Below are 14418 nucleotides of genomic sequence, written 5' to 3' on the forward strand. Positions count from 1 at the left end.
TCCTCCGGGGATACTCCCAACATCTTTCCACTCCCTTCAGAGGAGAGCTGTAGCAAAGCAAAGCAAAGCAAAGCAAAGCAGGAAGATGGTAGCAACTCTTTTTCCTGCTTTGCAGTTGGTCTGGCTTAAGTTTTTGCCTGTTTAAGGATGGGTGTGTTCAGCTGCTTTCTCATATATGGGATGGGAAGTTTGTACATTTATGACTGATGGTTCATGGTTGATGATATTTGAAAAAAACAGTCTGCTTCTCTATGCCTGGTGACAGAAACTTGAGGCCAAGCGGGGTTGTTGTTTTAACCAACCACCTGGCCTTGAACATAGATCTTTCCCCACAATATTTAAAAAAAAATCACAGAAAATTGGGCAGCCAGCCATTTTAATAGTGCCCCCTTGTGCATTTTAGAGGCACCTCAGTTTGTCCTATAAATCCAAAATATATTTTTACCAGGTGCTTTATTGCACAACGTATCATTTGAGCGTGCAAGGGAGCACAGAAGCTTCAAATCCAGAGGCAGATTAGTATCATTAATAAGAAATATGCTTATTCTTAAGAAACCAGCTTGTTTCAAGCGCAAAACCTAAAATATATTATTTCTCGGTGGCTGCAAATTCATTTCTGACTGAATGACGGTATATCGTGTTGCCGCCCACCGTTTTGGGATGGTAGTTAAGAACTTTAGAAATAGCACAAATCGCTAGATTAACAGGTGCTGGGGGGTGGGAGGAGAGATTATTTCTGTAGAGTTTTTTCCTTTTTCCAGAAATCGTTACCTTTTTAATGCGTACCAGAACGCATATTATAATGCTGCAAGACTGGGTGCTGTTATATTTTATGTAGAATCCTTGTTCAGAAATTGAAAAGAAAATCTGTTTCTAAAAGAAAGCTCTTTGTACTAATGGCTTATTCTTATGGTTTAGGTCAGCCTTTCACAGACTGGTACCCTCCAGATGTTGTTGCACTCAGGCCCTTTCAGCTCTACCCAGCCTGGCCAAAGAACCATATAGGCACTCAAGTTGCTGCTTTGATGGCTGTCACTCAGAGCAGTGTTTCACTTTTGGAGAAGGGTCATATCTCAGTGGTAGAGCATCTGTTTTGCATGCGGGAGGCACCAGGTTCAAGCCCCGGCATCTCCAGGTAGCGCTGTCTGAAACACTGGAGAGATGCTGCCGGTCAGTGTAGACAATACAGAGCTAGGTGGACTAGGGGCATGAATCAGTATAAGGCAACTTCCTGTGTTCCTAATGGGAGCTGGTGATGGCAAGCTGGCCAAACCTCAGCAATAATGGCTGATATACATCACACTTGGGGTCTGGAGGGAACTGACAGGGCATTGCCTTGGTGGCTCATAGTGAACTTTTATCTAGTCCAGTATTCTGCTTCAAACAATGAGGACTCCCTGCCCCAGCAGATGCTTTGTGAAAGCTCACAAACAGGATGGCAAAGACCAGCTATCCTCCTCTGTTATTTGTCCCCAGCATCCTGGTATTTGTAGGTAGACTGCCTCTGAGCATGGAGGCTCTGTGAGGCTATCATAGTAGCTAAATGATAGTCCATACCTCCACTAGTTTGGCCAGTCCTTTTATTTGTAAGCCGTCTATGATCACACCTGTTACCTCATTTTGTGGCAGCGACTCCCATAAGTTAATTGTGCATCAAATAAAGGGGAGAAAAGTTTCCTTAGTGCCTGCCTGTTTCATTGGGTTACTGTTGAGTTCCAGTCACTAACAAGAGAGGAAAAATGCCCTCACCGCTGGCATTCATTTTCTCCATTTTACTAATTGATGCTATAACCCCACTAGCATTTGTAGCGGAGCACCTTTTTCCCAACGTTGCACACGAAGAGAGCGAAGGAGCTGCCAGCCTCTCTTTGATCTTTCTCTCCTTAAAATGTTCAGTAGTTCTTCCAAGTGCTAAATATAGGTACAAAACGTAGGAGACACTTCTGTCCCTTCAGCAGGCACTCACGATGTCCTCTGCCAGCCTCAATTTACACTTTGGCAAGAGAGGGCTTCCTCAGCAATTTTCTGCCAGGGGAGAACCGGTTGCTGGTTCGTTCCTGGACCACCGGCCTAGCACAGCATGGGGAATGCTTCCATTATTCGTTTCAAGTAGAGACAGTCAAAGTGCCAGGTCATTTCTGGGGCTCCCTGCATTCCATGGACCTGGCAGGCTGGGGGAATGTTCTGCGTTCCCTGCAGATCGGCTTCTTATGCTCTCGGTCTCAGCCCCATCAATTTTTATAATGGTGAACTTTAGTGGCCACTGAGAAGAAGGAGGGAGGCATCACCAGCAAGGCTCTGTGGAACCCAGAGGTTTCCAGAAGTACAAAAACTGGGGAAAGCATCTGACTGACGACTAAGCATGGTCAGTAGCCCTGGAATGTTCGCCTGTCAATTGGAAAAGAAAACCAGGTGTTGGAAATGGAATGGAGTGCCTTGGAAAGGGGGTACAGCTCAGTGTCTGGATCCCTGAAAACAAATGCTCCCATTAGGAGGAAGGGTACACACTGCCACATTCTGTTTCAGGCCCTGCTTGTAGCTTCTAATTCTCTAGGTAGAGTTCAGAGCCAGTTTACACATTCAGAGGGGGAAAGGCATGTGGTGCAGACATCTGGGACCGTGCCATTTCAGAATGCAGATTGGGGGGGATATTATAGGTATTACTCTGTCATCCATAGGCATGCATTGTGCTTTACAAAATGCAAGAGGACAGCCCCTCCTGGTATATAATTCAGTGCAGTGGGGAGATGAGAGGAAGGAAACGGAGGCAAAGAAAATGGGAGGGGTATGCATTTATTTCACGCTCTTCATGTAGAAAATGTCCCTGTATGCAGAAAGCATGCTAGGCTTAAACCTTCCTCTCTTTTAAGTGCTGCTTTTTCTACATGCAGGGAGTTTTTTTGATGGAAGGAGCCTTCAAATATGTGACCTCCCCCCTCCAACCACCCCCACCCCATTCTGAAAGGGTCCAGTCTCATAGAATGTACTGTACAAGAAACACACTGAGTGCTTGGGGAAAGCTTTCATAAATACCACCTATTACTGGGAATCACAACTTGTATTCGTGCAGGTCTTCAGCGAAGTGCAAAAAGGAGACACGGGCCGTTACACCTGTAGAGCGACGAATGCCGTGGGTGATGCCTGGTGCGAGGAGATGGAGATGGAAGTCTGTGAGTCTAGGAAGTGGGGCAGGGGTAGTTTTTTGCTGATGTTCAGGATGCTGTCTTTCCCCCGCAAATAGGGAGGGGTTGGATGTTCATGGCTGTCTTTTCTCCTCCAGATGACCTTAACATTGCTGGGATTGTTGGAGGGGTCATGGTGGTCCTCGCTGTTCTCTTGCTGACTACGGTGGGAATCTGCTGCGCATACAGGAAGGGATTATTTGTGAACAACAAGCAAAATGGAAATAGGTAAGCCTAAGCAACTGATTCCTCATCTCACTGCTTTCCCCCCAGGTGATTTTCTCTCAGCAGAGGGAGCGAAAGACCACGTGATTAAAGCCAATCTGCATGCACACATGGGACTGGGTTGCATGTAAGGCCAACTGCTTTAAAGAGCAAATGCCTCAAATCTGGTGCAATGAACTGAGCGCTCATTACACAAGGTAAAAGAATTCTAACAAAGGGGCACTCCCAACGGCTGCAGGACAGTCAGCTCACATAGGCAGCTGCCTTCTGACAGAAGCACAAGCAATGGCCTACTCTCCCTACTTTGAATGGAGAGAAACATTAAAGGAAACAGTCCTTGGCAATAGTGGTACCTCTGGTTGTGAGCAGGATCTGTTCCGGAGGCCCGTTTACAACATGAAAAGAGTGCAACCCCAGCGGCATGTCTGCGCACACGCGGGTTGCGATTCACCGCTTCTGCGCATGAGTGTGACGTCATCTTGCGTTTCTGCACATGCATGAGCGGCAAAACCCGGAAGTAAGTGTGTTCTTCGGCATGCAGGAAGTCTCAGGTCCAGTTCAAAGAATCTCTAGTTTAAAAGGATCTGTTTGCCAGCTGATGGGAAAGGTCTCTTTCTACTTGAGAACCCTGGGGAGACACTGCCAGCCAGAGCTGGCAATACTAGGTTAGGTGGACAAATTGTTTGAGCTGTGATGAAGCATCTCCCTGTGAAACCAGTACCAGCCTTGTTCTTTGGGTGGGTGTTCACATTCCTTCTTCAAAAGAAATGGGGTGATTTTTGAAGCTGGGGGATAAGCTCTGACTGTAGCAGGTTTGCCCATCCTGAGAGAACCAGGGCTTCTGGAATGCTGCAGGTCAGGATGTGGGGATCACACAAGTGAAATAAGGCAGGATGGAGATGCAGGGCCCATTCTCAACAGGGCCTCTGTGCCCTTTAATCTATGCCTGTGCAGTTTTGCACCATGGCTTCTGAACACAGGAGTTTTAACTTACTGGCACTGGGCAGAAACCTTGTGCTCAGACGCCTGACTTCTTCATTTCAGTCATCTGGTGCTCAGCTTTCCCGTTACTGCATCTGCTGGGTGACGTGAAATGAGGCAACTTTCCTGCGACCAGCTGCAGTAGCGAGTGAGCCCAAAGGGAGCAGATGGCTTACAATTAGTCACAACAGGAAATGACACCCGAGGAAAAGGAAGACCCTGGGGCAGTGACCAGAGAAAGATAACGTTGTTCCCATCTGATTTGTTAAAACTGACTCAGGCTTCCGAGCTGCCAGGGCTTAAGAGTTGGAGATCACCCGTGCTCTTAGAGCAGCCGTTGAAGTGCTCCAGCTTGGGTATATCTTCAGTTCGATGTTTCTGTTTAATCTCAGAGCATATACATAACACAAAGAGCAGGAAGTGTGTATTATTTGGTTTTATAATCAATACTAAGACAGAAACAAACTCTTCTAAACTCTCTAAAAAGTTGCTTTCCCCAGCTGTTCTCCCATGATGCAGCTGTTTGAAGGTGCAGGTCTGTTGAGAGTGAGGCACAAATGAGCCCACTGTGCAGAGCACACAGCTCAGCAAGGTTGTTCTTGGGTTAGGGAGCATTTTCTCCTAGCCAAATGCCAAACTACCAAACCACCAAGTTCTGCCTGAAAGGCGGGTTAGTGCCCACAGCTTTCTTTCTCCTTCCCGTCCCTCCCAACTTCACTCCTGTAAGCATTTTGTCTTGCCTTCTCCTTGGACTCCTTTAGTATTGCGCCAAATGGGCATTCTCAGAATTCATGTCTGCTTATTTCAGTGCAGTGGAAAGAAAGTTTGGCCCTTTCGATTTGCCATCATGGGGAAACCTTTTTCAACCTTCTGGCGTGTAAGAGTTCAAGCCGCGGCTACAGAGCACGGTGCTTCCTTTCTGAGCCCCAAACCAGCCTATGCATTTTACCCTGCGGCTTTGTAATGTTCCCTGCGATCTCTTCTAAATAAATACATAGGTAAAATCATGTGAGGGAGCACACACACAGTCCTCCCAGCAGCAGATGCTTGAAAACCAGTGATCTAAGAGCCTTCTTTCCGCGCCGCGAGTAAATTGTTTATTCCTTGTTTCCAGCTACAAGACTCCAGCGAAGCCAGACGGCGTGAACTACATCCGCACAGATGAAGAGGTAAGAAGGTCCCCCGGGGCCCAAAGTCAATAGATAAATTTGAAATAGGTTAGATCTCAGGGCGATGCATTCACTGTGGCGTTTGAGATGAGCCAGGGGAGGCAGCTCCAAATGGTAGATAGACGTTGGTGCTGACTTTGGACGTAGAAGCTTCCTGATTCAATGTTGCTTTTATATATATAACCGTATTTTTCCTTCTATAACACGCAGATTTTTTCTCCTAAAAAGGAAGGGGAAATGTCTGTGCGTGTTATTGAGCGAATGTGTGGTCCCTGGAGCCAATTGGTGCGAGGGGAGGCAAAAAAAAGCAGGCAAAAATCAAACCGCGCGTCTCCTAGAAGGGAAACTTGAAAAGAGGAAGCGGCTGCTTTCCGGCATTCTGCCTCAGGGTCTTACTGCCCACCCAACTCTGTTTCCTTGCTGTGTTTGCTCAAACGGAACAAAGAGCAGGGAAAGCCCCTCCCCTCCAGGCAAGCAGAGGGGAAAGCTGAAAACATGCAGAAGGGAGAGAGAGAGAGAGAGAGAGAGAGCGCGAGAGCTGGCTGGCTTGGGTGGGTAGGTGAGGGAAAACTTTTGCCTTCCTTTCCTCCCTACCCCTCTCCTGCATTCTTAGCCAGCTGCTTCTCTGCACACCCCTCTCCTGCTCCTTGTCCCTTCTGTGTTTTTCCTTCCCTCCCCACTTAAAATGTGGTTAAAAAGCATGGATCCACATGGATCCTCAGGATCTTTGCATTGGGTCAGCCCAAATTCACCATCAGATCACATAGCATGTCCATGGCTACAGCCTGCCCCCCAAAAATCACGCACCCACTGTTGCCTGGGGCTGAAATGGTGCAAAAACGTGGTTAAAAAGCATGGATCTACATGGATCCTCAGGATCTTTGCCTTGGGTCAGCCCAAATTCACGATCAGATCACATAACATGTCCATGGCTACAGCCTGCCCCCCAAAAACCACACACCCACTGTTGCCTGGGGCTGCAATGGTGCAAAAACGTGGTTAAAAAGCATGGATCTACATGGATCCTCAGGATCTTTGCCTTGGGTCAGCCCAAATTCACCATCAGATCACATAACATGTCCATGGCTACAGCCTGCCCCCCCCCCCAAATCACGCACCCACTGTTGCCTGGGGCTGCAATGGTGCAAAAATGTGGTTACAAAACATGGATCCACATGGATCCTCAGGATCTTTGCATTGGGTCAGCCCAAATTCACCATCAGAGCACATAGCATGTCCATGGCTACAGCCTGCCCCCCAAAAATCACGCACCCACTGTTGCCTGGGGCTGCAATGGTGCAAAAACGTGGTTACAAAGCATGGATCCACAGGGATTCTCAGGATTTTTGCATTGGGTCACCCCAAATTCACCATCAGATCACATGTCTGTGGCCACAGCATGAAGCACAAAAATGATACATCCACTGTTTCATTCAGAATGTTTTTTCCCTTGTTTTCCTCCTCTAAAAACGATGTGCGTGTTATGGTCAGGTGCGTGTTATAGAGCGAAAAATACGGTATATAAAAGGCACCCTCTCCCATAATGCTCATTTAATAATTAGGGCAGAGTTCCAGGGCTTTGTGCCCTCTGGATAAACAAATTCTATGTTTCCATGAATTCAACTGCTGGACTGGGAAAAGGTGGATTCTGTGACCTGTATAAATTAAGAAAAATTGGCCTGATTTGCATATTTGTTTCTTATTTATAAATTATGTGTTTCACTGAACCCCACCCAGTTTTGCATGAAGTTTTCAGCCTTTGCTAGTAGTGGGTGAGAGAGGGCAATGAGCTGCTTTCCTCCAGAGTTATATAGATTAAATAATTATATCCCGAGTTATTTTGTTTGCACAAGGTGTAAAGGTTCATTGCATGCAACTTTGGGCTTTTTAAGTGCAGAATAGATGTGAATCCGGGCTTCCCTTCGAAGTGGAATTATTTAGCTTCACAAGGCAGAACAAAGCACCTTGAAAGTTAAATGGAGGAAGCCAGGTCCCTGCCCCAAGCAGCTTGCAATTTAAATCTCAATGGTAGGGGAGCCAACAAAAGAAAGGGAGGAATGTGAGCGAGTGCCGTTAACAAGCACCCTTCCTGCCCATGCGCAGCTTGATCTGGTTTCCACTTTCCCATCTGTCTGACCTTCTCAGGCAGGTGAGAAAAACAAAATATCTACCCTGCAGCAGAAACACACAGGTGGCTGCTTTAAGGAGCCCTGGAGTCATTCAGAACCACAAGCTAAAAGGTGAACTGCAGCCGCCTTCGTATGACTCCACCTATAGGAAGAGGCCAGGGAAGTCTCAGGAGATTGTGCTGGTTGGAGCACTACATGTGGCAGGTGTGAGTGGGAGGCCAAGGAGGAGGAAGAACAGAGTGCTGCTTTCTTGACTCCATCGCCTCCATTCTAAAGCCACAGGGACCAAAGGGATGTGTAGAAAACCCAGAACCCCTCATAAGTCTTAAGTGTAGGATACAAAAATGCCCTATAATGACTCCTTTTCATAGAATGACTTTTCTTTAATTTAGGCTTGGGCCAAGCAGTTGCAGGAGGTGTACCCTATAGAACTTCTATACCCCCCACCTGAAAACCTTTCTTGTTTCTCCATTCCAGGGTGACTTCAGGCACAAGTCCTCATTCGTGATATGAAATGGCAGAAGAAATCTGGATTTTGCCCATCAGCAAGAATGGAATGTGGCTAGAACCTCCTTCTGGAACTCTTTATGAAAGAGCAGATAACAAACGGCGTGTGCATGGATGCGCTTTAGAGGAAAACCGAACAAATCACCCATGCACACACACACACACACACACACACACACACTCACACACGTGTGCATACCTGATTTTTATTTTTTGGCCAAAGTCAAGCGATGATTTCTTTCTTTCTTTTTAAAAATAACCAAACCAATCTCTTCTTCCCTGGAAAGTGCCATGTAGATCAGCACAGTTCAGACCCTGTGGACAAGGAAAGGACCTTTGGCAGGAGAAAAAACAATTCCCTAAAAGTATCCGTGGGACCACATTCCTCCATCATTCCTCCATGCCACTGGAGGCTGTGGAGCTGCCTCCTGCCAGCGTTTTACAGACTGCCATGCTACCAGCACTTAAAAGGGGAAATCTTAGAAATGGGCTTACGCTACTTCCTTTTCCGTTTCTTCTCTCTCTCTTTTTTAGTTCACAGAAGTGTTAACAATGGCAGTAGAACGAAATTCTGCCTAGAGAGATCAGAAAGGCCCCACTCGCCAGCTAAGCATCTGGTGACCTGATGCTTTGAGTTGGGATCCTGCGCTCTCGCAGCAGCTGCGTTGAAAAGCACAGAAGCAGTGTGTGCTTTCATTTTCCTAAAGCGCAAATAACGGAAACAGCAGACACTTCCAGAGCCCCCCAGAAACTACGTTGCTGCCAGCCAATTGCTGTAATTCTTGCCAATGGTGTCCGCTTATTAAACATGCACACAAGGCACCAATCAACACATGGAGATGGCAGGAATTCCAGGATGGTGCCATAGGATGCAGTTCCCATGACAACACACACTGCACAAATAGGATGCCATGAGTCTTCTGCCATCAAAGCATCCTAGGGTTTAGGAGGTTACCATAGTCTTTATTGATGTCTTTTGTGCACCATGCCCTTTCACAAAAGTACTCTAGGCGTGGGGCGGCACCCTCTCACGAGTCTAGATATATACAAGCCGCATTCCTTGCTGAGGCTTATATGCTCTTGACACTCTGCTGTGATTTTCTTCTGAGTCAGTTGCAATCCTCCATTATGTCTAGGAACAGGCGGTGAGGAAGTAAGTGGGACAGCCATTCCCTTCTCCCCACTGAGTGTTCGTTAAGGTATGACAAGGTATTTCGTTGTCGGAACTTTATGCTGGCGGAGAAGGCAGATTAAGAGGGTGGGATTTGGTCTAAGATAGCCATTCCTCTGATCCTACACCGTCTCTGGCTCATGCCTCCCCACCTTGTAGTTGACAGTTGTCATGCCATCACCACACTTCACTGTAACAGCTTAATTTGGGCTTAGGTGATGGACATCAGATTGTAGTTCTGGCAGTTAACCTCTGTATCAGCAATGACAGAACTAAGTGAATGATTCTCACATTGAAAAATAGCATGCCGTCGGGAAGGTTAGGCGAAAATCCTTCTTGTTGACATTCTAGTTTTCTCTGTGCGGGGTGTTTTATTCTGTATGGTGGAGCATCTGGTCATTTGAGCCACCCCTACCTGTATTAGGAAGTGGTACGGCGCACACATAGGTGAACCACCTCACCTTGGAGTTATCCAGGTGTTAAGGGTTTTCTTGGTGATGCTGCCTCCAGCCAGCCAGTGTAACTTGTGGAATCAATTATCACGTTGTTAGAAAGGCTGGGATTTGGAGGGTGGTGTTGGCAAAAAAATATATATATTTGTGTGTTTGTGTGAATCTGCTTTAACTGCTTGGGAGGATTCTTTGGTCATTCCATCTTTTTTATTATTCAGTAGTCTGATCAGATGGTGCATGGTCAGCTCAGCCTTGTGAGTTTCCAGTGCCACAAGTTGGTGGGGTCATCCTGCTCCCCCACCCCTAGTTTGGCATCTCCAAATTGAGGTTTTGCCCACAGCAAAATTCCCAAGAAATCCACATGAAGCAGGATAGAGTGGAAAAAAGAAACTTTGCCGAATTTCCCATTCAATGTCTCCGCAATGTTTCAGCTATTTTCAGGCCAGCATGAGAACATTTCTTCCTCATTTTACATCAAAAATCCCCCTGTGCGCATACAGCACCTAATCCCGCTAATCTGCATTAAGCAATCTTGCCTGTTGTACACCCCTTTCCATGCCAATCAAAGCATACAGGTGCTTCCCTGGACAGGTAAGCGCAAAAGCCAAACCTTCTGTGCAGCAGGGCTGAAATTCCAACTTGGTACCAAGACTGAGGGCAAAGCTTTTCTACCGTTCCTCCTTTTGTAGAATTCCGCATTCTAAAGTTTTTGCAAAGATATATTTTGATTACTTAAAAAAAAAAGTGGGTAATGTTTCTATTTAAAATGTAAATAGGTTGGTAGGCCAAACAGTGTTTAAGTAATAATGTAGCTTTTTTGAAAAAAGGCTTCTTATGTTTTGTTTAATGACAGGTGGGAGATCCTGTGCCGATTCAAACCATATCAGTATTGTTAACAGAGCACAGAAAACTGTAGAAGACAAGGAAAGTGGGCAGCTTGTTCTCTTCCTGTTTCCTTTTATTTGGGGTTGGGGGTGGTTGGGGAATAAGACATATTGTAATCTGCAGGAAGAATTACTTTTATCTCTCAGTATTTCTGCTCTTCCTGCAGCAACAAAATGGACCAGGATGGAAGGAACTGTACAATTAGTTGCAGGAAGGGAAGTGTTTTATCAGATGGCAGCCTTTTGATGCGTCACGCCGAACGGACAGGTTTGTGGTAGAACGTGGCATTAGAAGGAAAAGCCCCAAATGTGGGCAAGACCTTTGGCACACCCAGGGCAGCTCTAACCCTTTGGATGTTCCCTTTGAATCCTGGACACACGTAAAAGCAAAAGAAGAGGAAGAGTTGCCAAATGAATCTGTTAAGTTTTAAGAAGGCTAAAGCCGCCTCTTGGTCTCATGTGATTCATTCAGTTTCAACTCGAAAAAACTTGGGTCACAAATTAGAAAAGGAGGTTGGTTGAGAAAGTACACAGGGTCCCCCCCCCCTTTTTAGCAGTAATGATGGGGGCTGCCAACACATCTAGCTGTAAGCTGATAATTCCGAGTTTCTTGCCATGTTTTATTCTGCAGTCTGGAAGGGTGCTGTGGGGCCAGTCATTGTTCTGCAAGAACAATTTCCTGCCGTGGGGTGGGGGTGGGGAAGAGGGGTAAGCGTGTGTTTCTTTTTTTAAAAAGCATAGCATACTTTTGCAGCAACAGTGTTTTTCAACTACCAATTTTATGGTCTTAACTTTGGATGCAGACAGTATTTTATATTATTATTGCATTTTTTGATTTTTTTTGGACTGTTTTGTGTTTCCTTTGTTCATGGTCTGTATTAATCTGCCTTGGAATATCCGAAATGGCGAGTGGATTTTTCTTTTCTTTTTTCTTAGGGTGTGTGTGTGTGTTTAAAGAGAGTTTGGAGATGTCATTGATGTGTTTCGTTTCTTTGCAGGGGCCCAGATCCCTCCCCTCTCTTTTCAAGCTAAGGTGGCAACAATAAAGGGGAAGCTGTACCAGGGCATTTCACTGCCGCTATCTTGTTTTGATTTAACCATGGCTACCTCTAAGAGGCATTCAACCAAAGCATAATTTTCTTCCACTGCCGAAATGCTTCCCCCCTCTAAACCTCAGTGATAGAATAGGGTTGCCTTCAGAATCAAAACAGCTCTCCTTTCCACTTTTGTTTGTTCATTGTGCTGCTTGGCAGAGAGCAGAGCAAAGGCTTGCAGTATTATAATTTATTAGAATGAATTGAAATGAAGGGCTAGCACCACCCACCTTTGAAACATGTCTGCATGACTCAAGCCCATCTGGGATTAGCAGTCATGATTTGCAGGCTAGGAAAATGGTAGTTCTGCAAGAGGGATAAGGTCTTAGCACAGGGATGGGGAGCCAGTCGGGTCCTCCTGATTCTGTTGGATTCTAGCTCCTTTAGCTCCAGCCAACATGGCAAACAGTCAAGGATGATGGGATTTGGAGTCCCAACAGCATCTGGAGGGCTACAGTTTCTCTCCAGCCCCAAGCAGAAATATAGTCCATCCCCTTTGCAAAGCTGCCACTGTAGGATATTGGGTAGCTGGTGCCTAGGTATAAGGGGAACATGGAGGTTTGGTTCTCAGTAGGCTTGGGAGCAGGGAGAGGACTCTGTTAAATAGCAAGTTGGGGGATTCAGTGTGTGCTATCAGGGCACCTGGCTAAGGCTGAATTGGTCTCGGGTTCAGTTCTTTTAGCGCTGCCACTTTGCACACAAAGTTGCAGAATTTTGGATGGTGCAGTTTTAAGAATGCAGTTGGAGAAACCATTTTTGAATGGTCCTCTGTGACTTAAAAAAAAAACAAGCCACCACCAGTACAGATAATGAAGTCTCACCTAAGGAGGAAAACAATGCAGTTTGGTATACGCAGTTAACTTTCCACTTAGGAAAATGGCTTTTCCCCTTTAAATAAATAAATGAATGAATTTTCCACTTATACTCTGAAATGCTACTGTCCATCCTACCACCTCTCAGGACCATACTGTCCCATTCTGCAGCAGGTAACTATGCAGCCCCATATCATGCAAAAGGAGGGGGTAGAGTGGGGGAGCACACCACTTCAACCTGCAGGTGGTGAGGGGGCCGTTTTTTGAATGCTCTACTCCACACCGAGCATTCAATAATTTAGCACTTAAGGAAGAAACGGTTCATATGATCATTACCTCGAGATGCTTCCTTTATAAGCATGCACTGTGTTTTAGATGGAAGACCGTTAAAAATGTGACCCTTCTAGCTGCAGTCTAAAGTGGCACAAGCCTGCCTTTTTACCACCATAATCTGCTCTTATACAGGAGAGTTGGCTGTGGTTGTTGCCTTCAATGAAGTGTTCTTCCAAAAGGTGAAAAGGGAGAAAGACCTAGAAAGGAGGGACCGATTATTCATCTCCTTTTTATTTATAACATGGGAGTTTCTTAGATTGAAGTCATATCAGTTGATCCAGTTTTGTCACATAGATGGGTGCTTGAAAGGCTGATTCCTCATTTTACTTGGATACTCCACCCCTGAAGAAGAACATGACTATTCTGGGTTCAGAAATGTACCAGTGGCATCTCTTCCCAGGTCAGGGGTGTCCGCCCTTGAAATAGCTTCACAGAATTCATTGTAAATATTTGACAAGTTTGTACTAATGTGTTGCATTTAACTTTGCCAAGAATGTTTTACATAAATATAAAAAGAAAAGGTGTGTGTAGTGGTCTTTTGTTGTGGTTTGGGAAGTGAGGTGGGATGAGTTCTCTGCAAATAAAGGGTGGTAGACACATGGAGGTGCTTTTGGAGGGGTGGGAGATGGTTTGTTGCTGAAGCCAGCCAGGGGTTGTGTGAACTTGTTCAGCAGGTTCCTGTGTAGAATTAAATATTACCTAGCATTTGGGTGAAATCTGTACGAGACAAATGTTAAAGGAGTCTCACTAGGTTACTGAAACCAACTTAGCATAGCAACTCTCCCAGAAGGACAACTGACCTTTCTTTGTGACAATGTTCCCTTGGGGAGGAGGCTAACTTCACTGGACTGCAGCAATGATGGATTGCTTGTACGTATGAAGTCAGCACCACAGACACAGCTTTGGGCAGACAGCCTGAGAGCAGCTTGGCTGCAAAGACTGGGTTACATGATGAAACCCAGGGTTATATATACTGTCGCTGTTTAAAACCTCAGCGCCACATGTCTTCTGTGGGTAGGACAGAGGTATATAAATGCTTTAAATAAACAAATGGACATAAAAAAAAAAGATGCCAGAAAGCACACTACAGTTGAACTAGCATTTGTGTGTTCAAGGGGTGGTCTGCATGGAACAATCTGCAGTCCATACAGATTCGAGTCAGATTTTTTTAAAAAAAGGTTTGTGGCCCATAGTTCCACCTTCTCTCTATCACCCAATAGCATTTCTCTGTCTTCTCCATGCAGAGGGCCTACCACCTGCTTGTTCTTCCTCTTGCTTTGAACATAGCTTAACAAATCTTTATTATTAGCTTTGGCCTGCCAGGCCTTCGCCCTGCAACTGTTAGCTACTTGTGTATATTCTCCCTTTGTGATTTCCCCTTTCTTCCATTTCTGATACATAAATTAGCCTCTTAAGCAATTATGGAATCTAGCTGCTAGCACAACAGAAGGCTGAGGCAAAGCTGTTGCAGCAGGTGGA

The 14418-nt window shown here is 45.7% G+C and overlaps 1 protein-coding gene across 1 annotated transcript in view; it reads left to right on the forward strand.

Annotated features, from left to right (window-relative positions):
* The window catches only part of JAM3 (junctional adhesion molecule 3), a 41634-nt gene extending 28175 nt beyond the window's left edge, over positions 1–13459 (forward strand). The window contains exons 6-9 of the mRNA XM_079954610.1: positions 3071–3170; positions 3281–3410; positions 5503–5557; positions 8164–13459. Coding sequence (XP_079810736.1) covers positions 3071–3170; positions 3281–3410; positions 5503–5557; positions 8164–8199 — 321 coding nt within the window. The 3' untranslated portion in view covers positions 8200–13459. The remainder of the gene's footprint in view (positions 1–3070; positions 3171–3280; positions 3411–5502; positions 5558–8163) is intronic.
* The last annotated feature ends 959 nt before the right edge of the window (positions 13460–14418 follow it).

Source organism: Podarcis cretensis, assembly GCF_951804945.1.
Source record: "Podarcis cretensis genome assembly, chromosome: 15".
Classification (NCBI taxonomy): domain Eukaryota; kingdom Metazoa; phylum Chordata; class Lepidosauria; order Squamata; family Lacertidae; genus Podarcis; species Podarcis cretensis.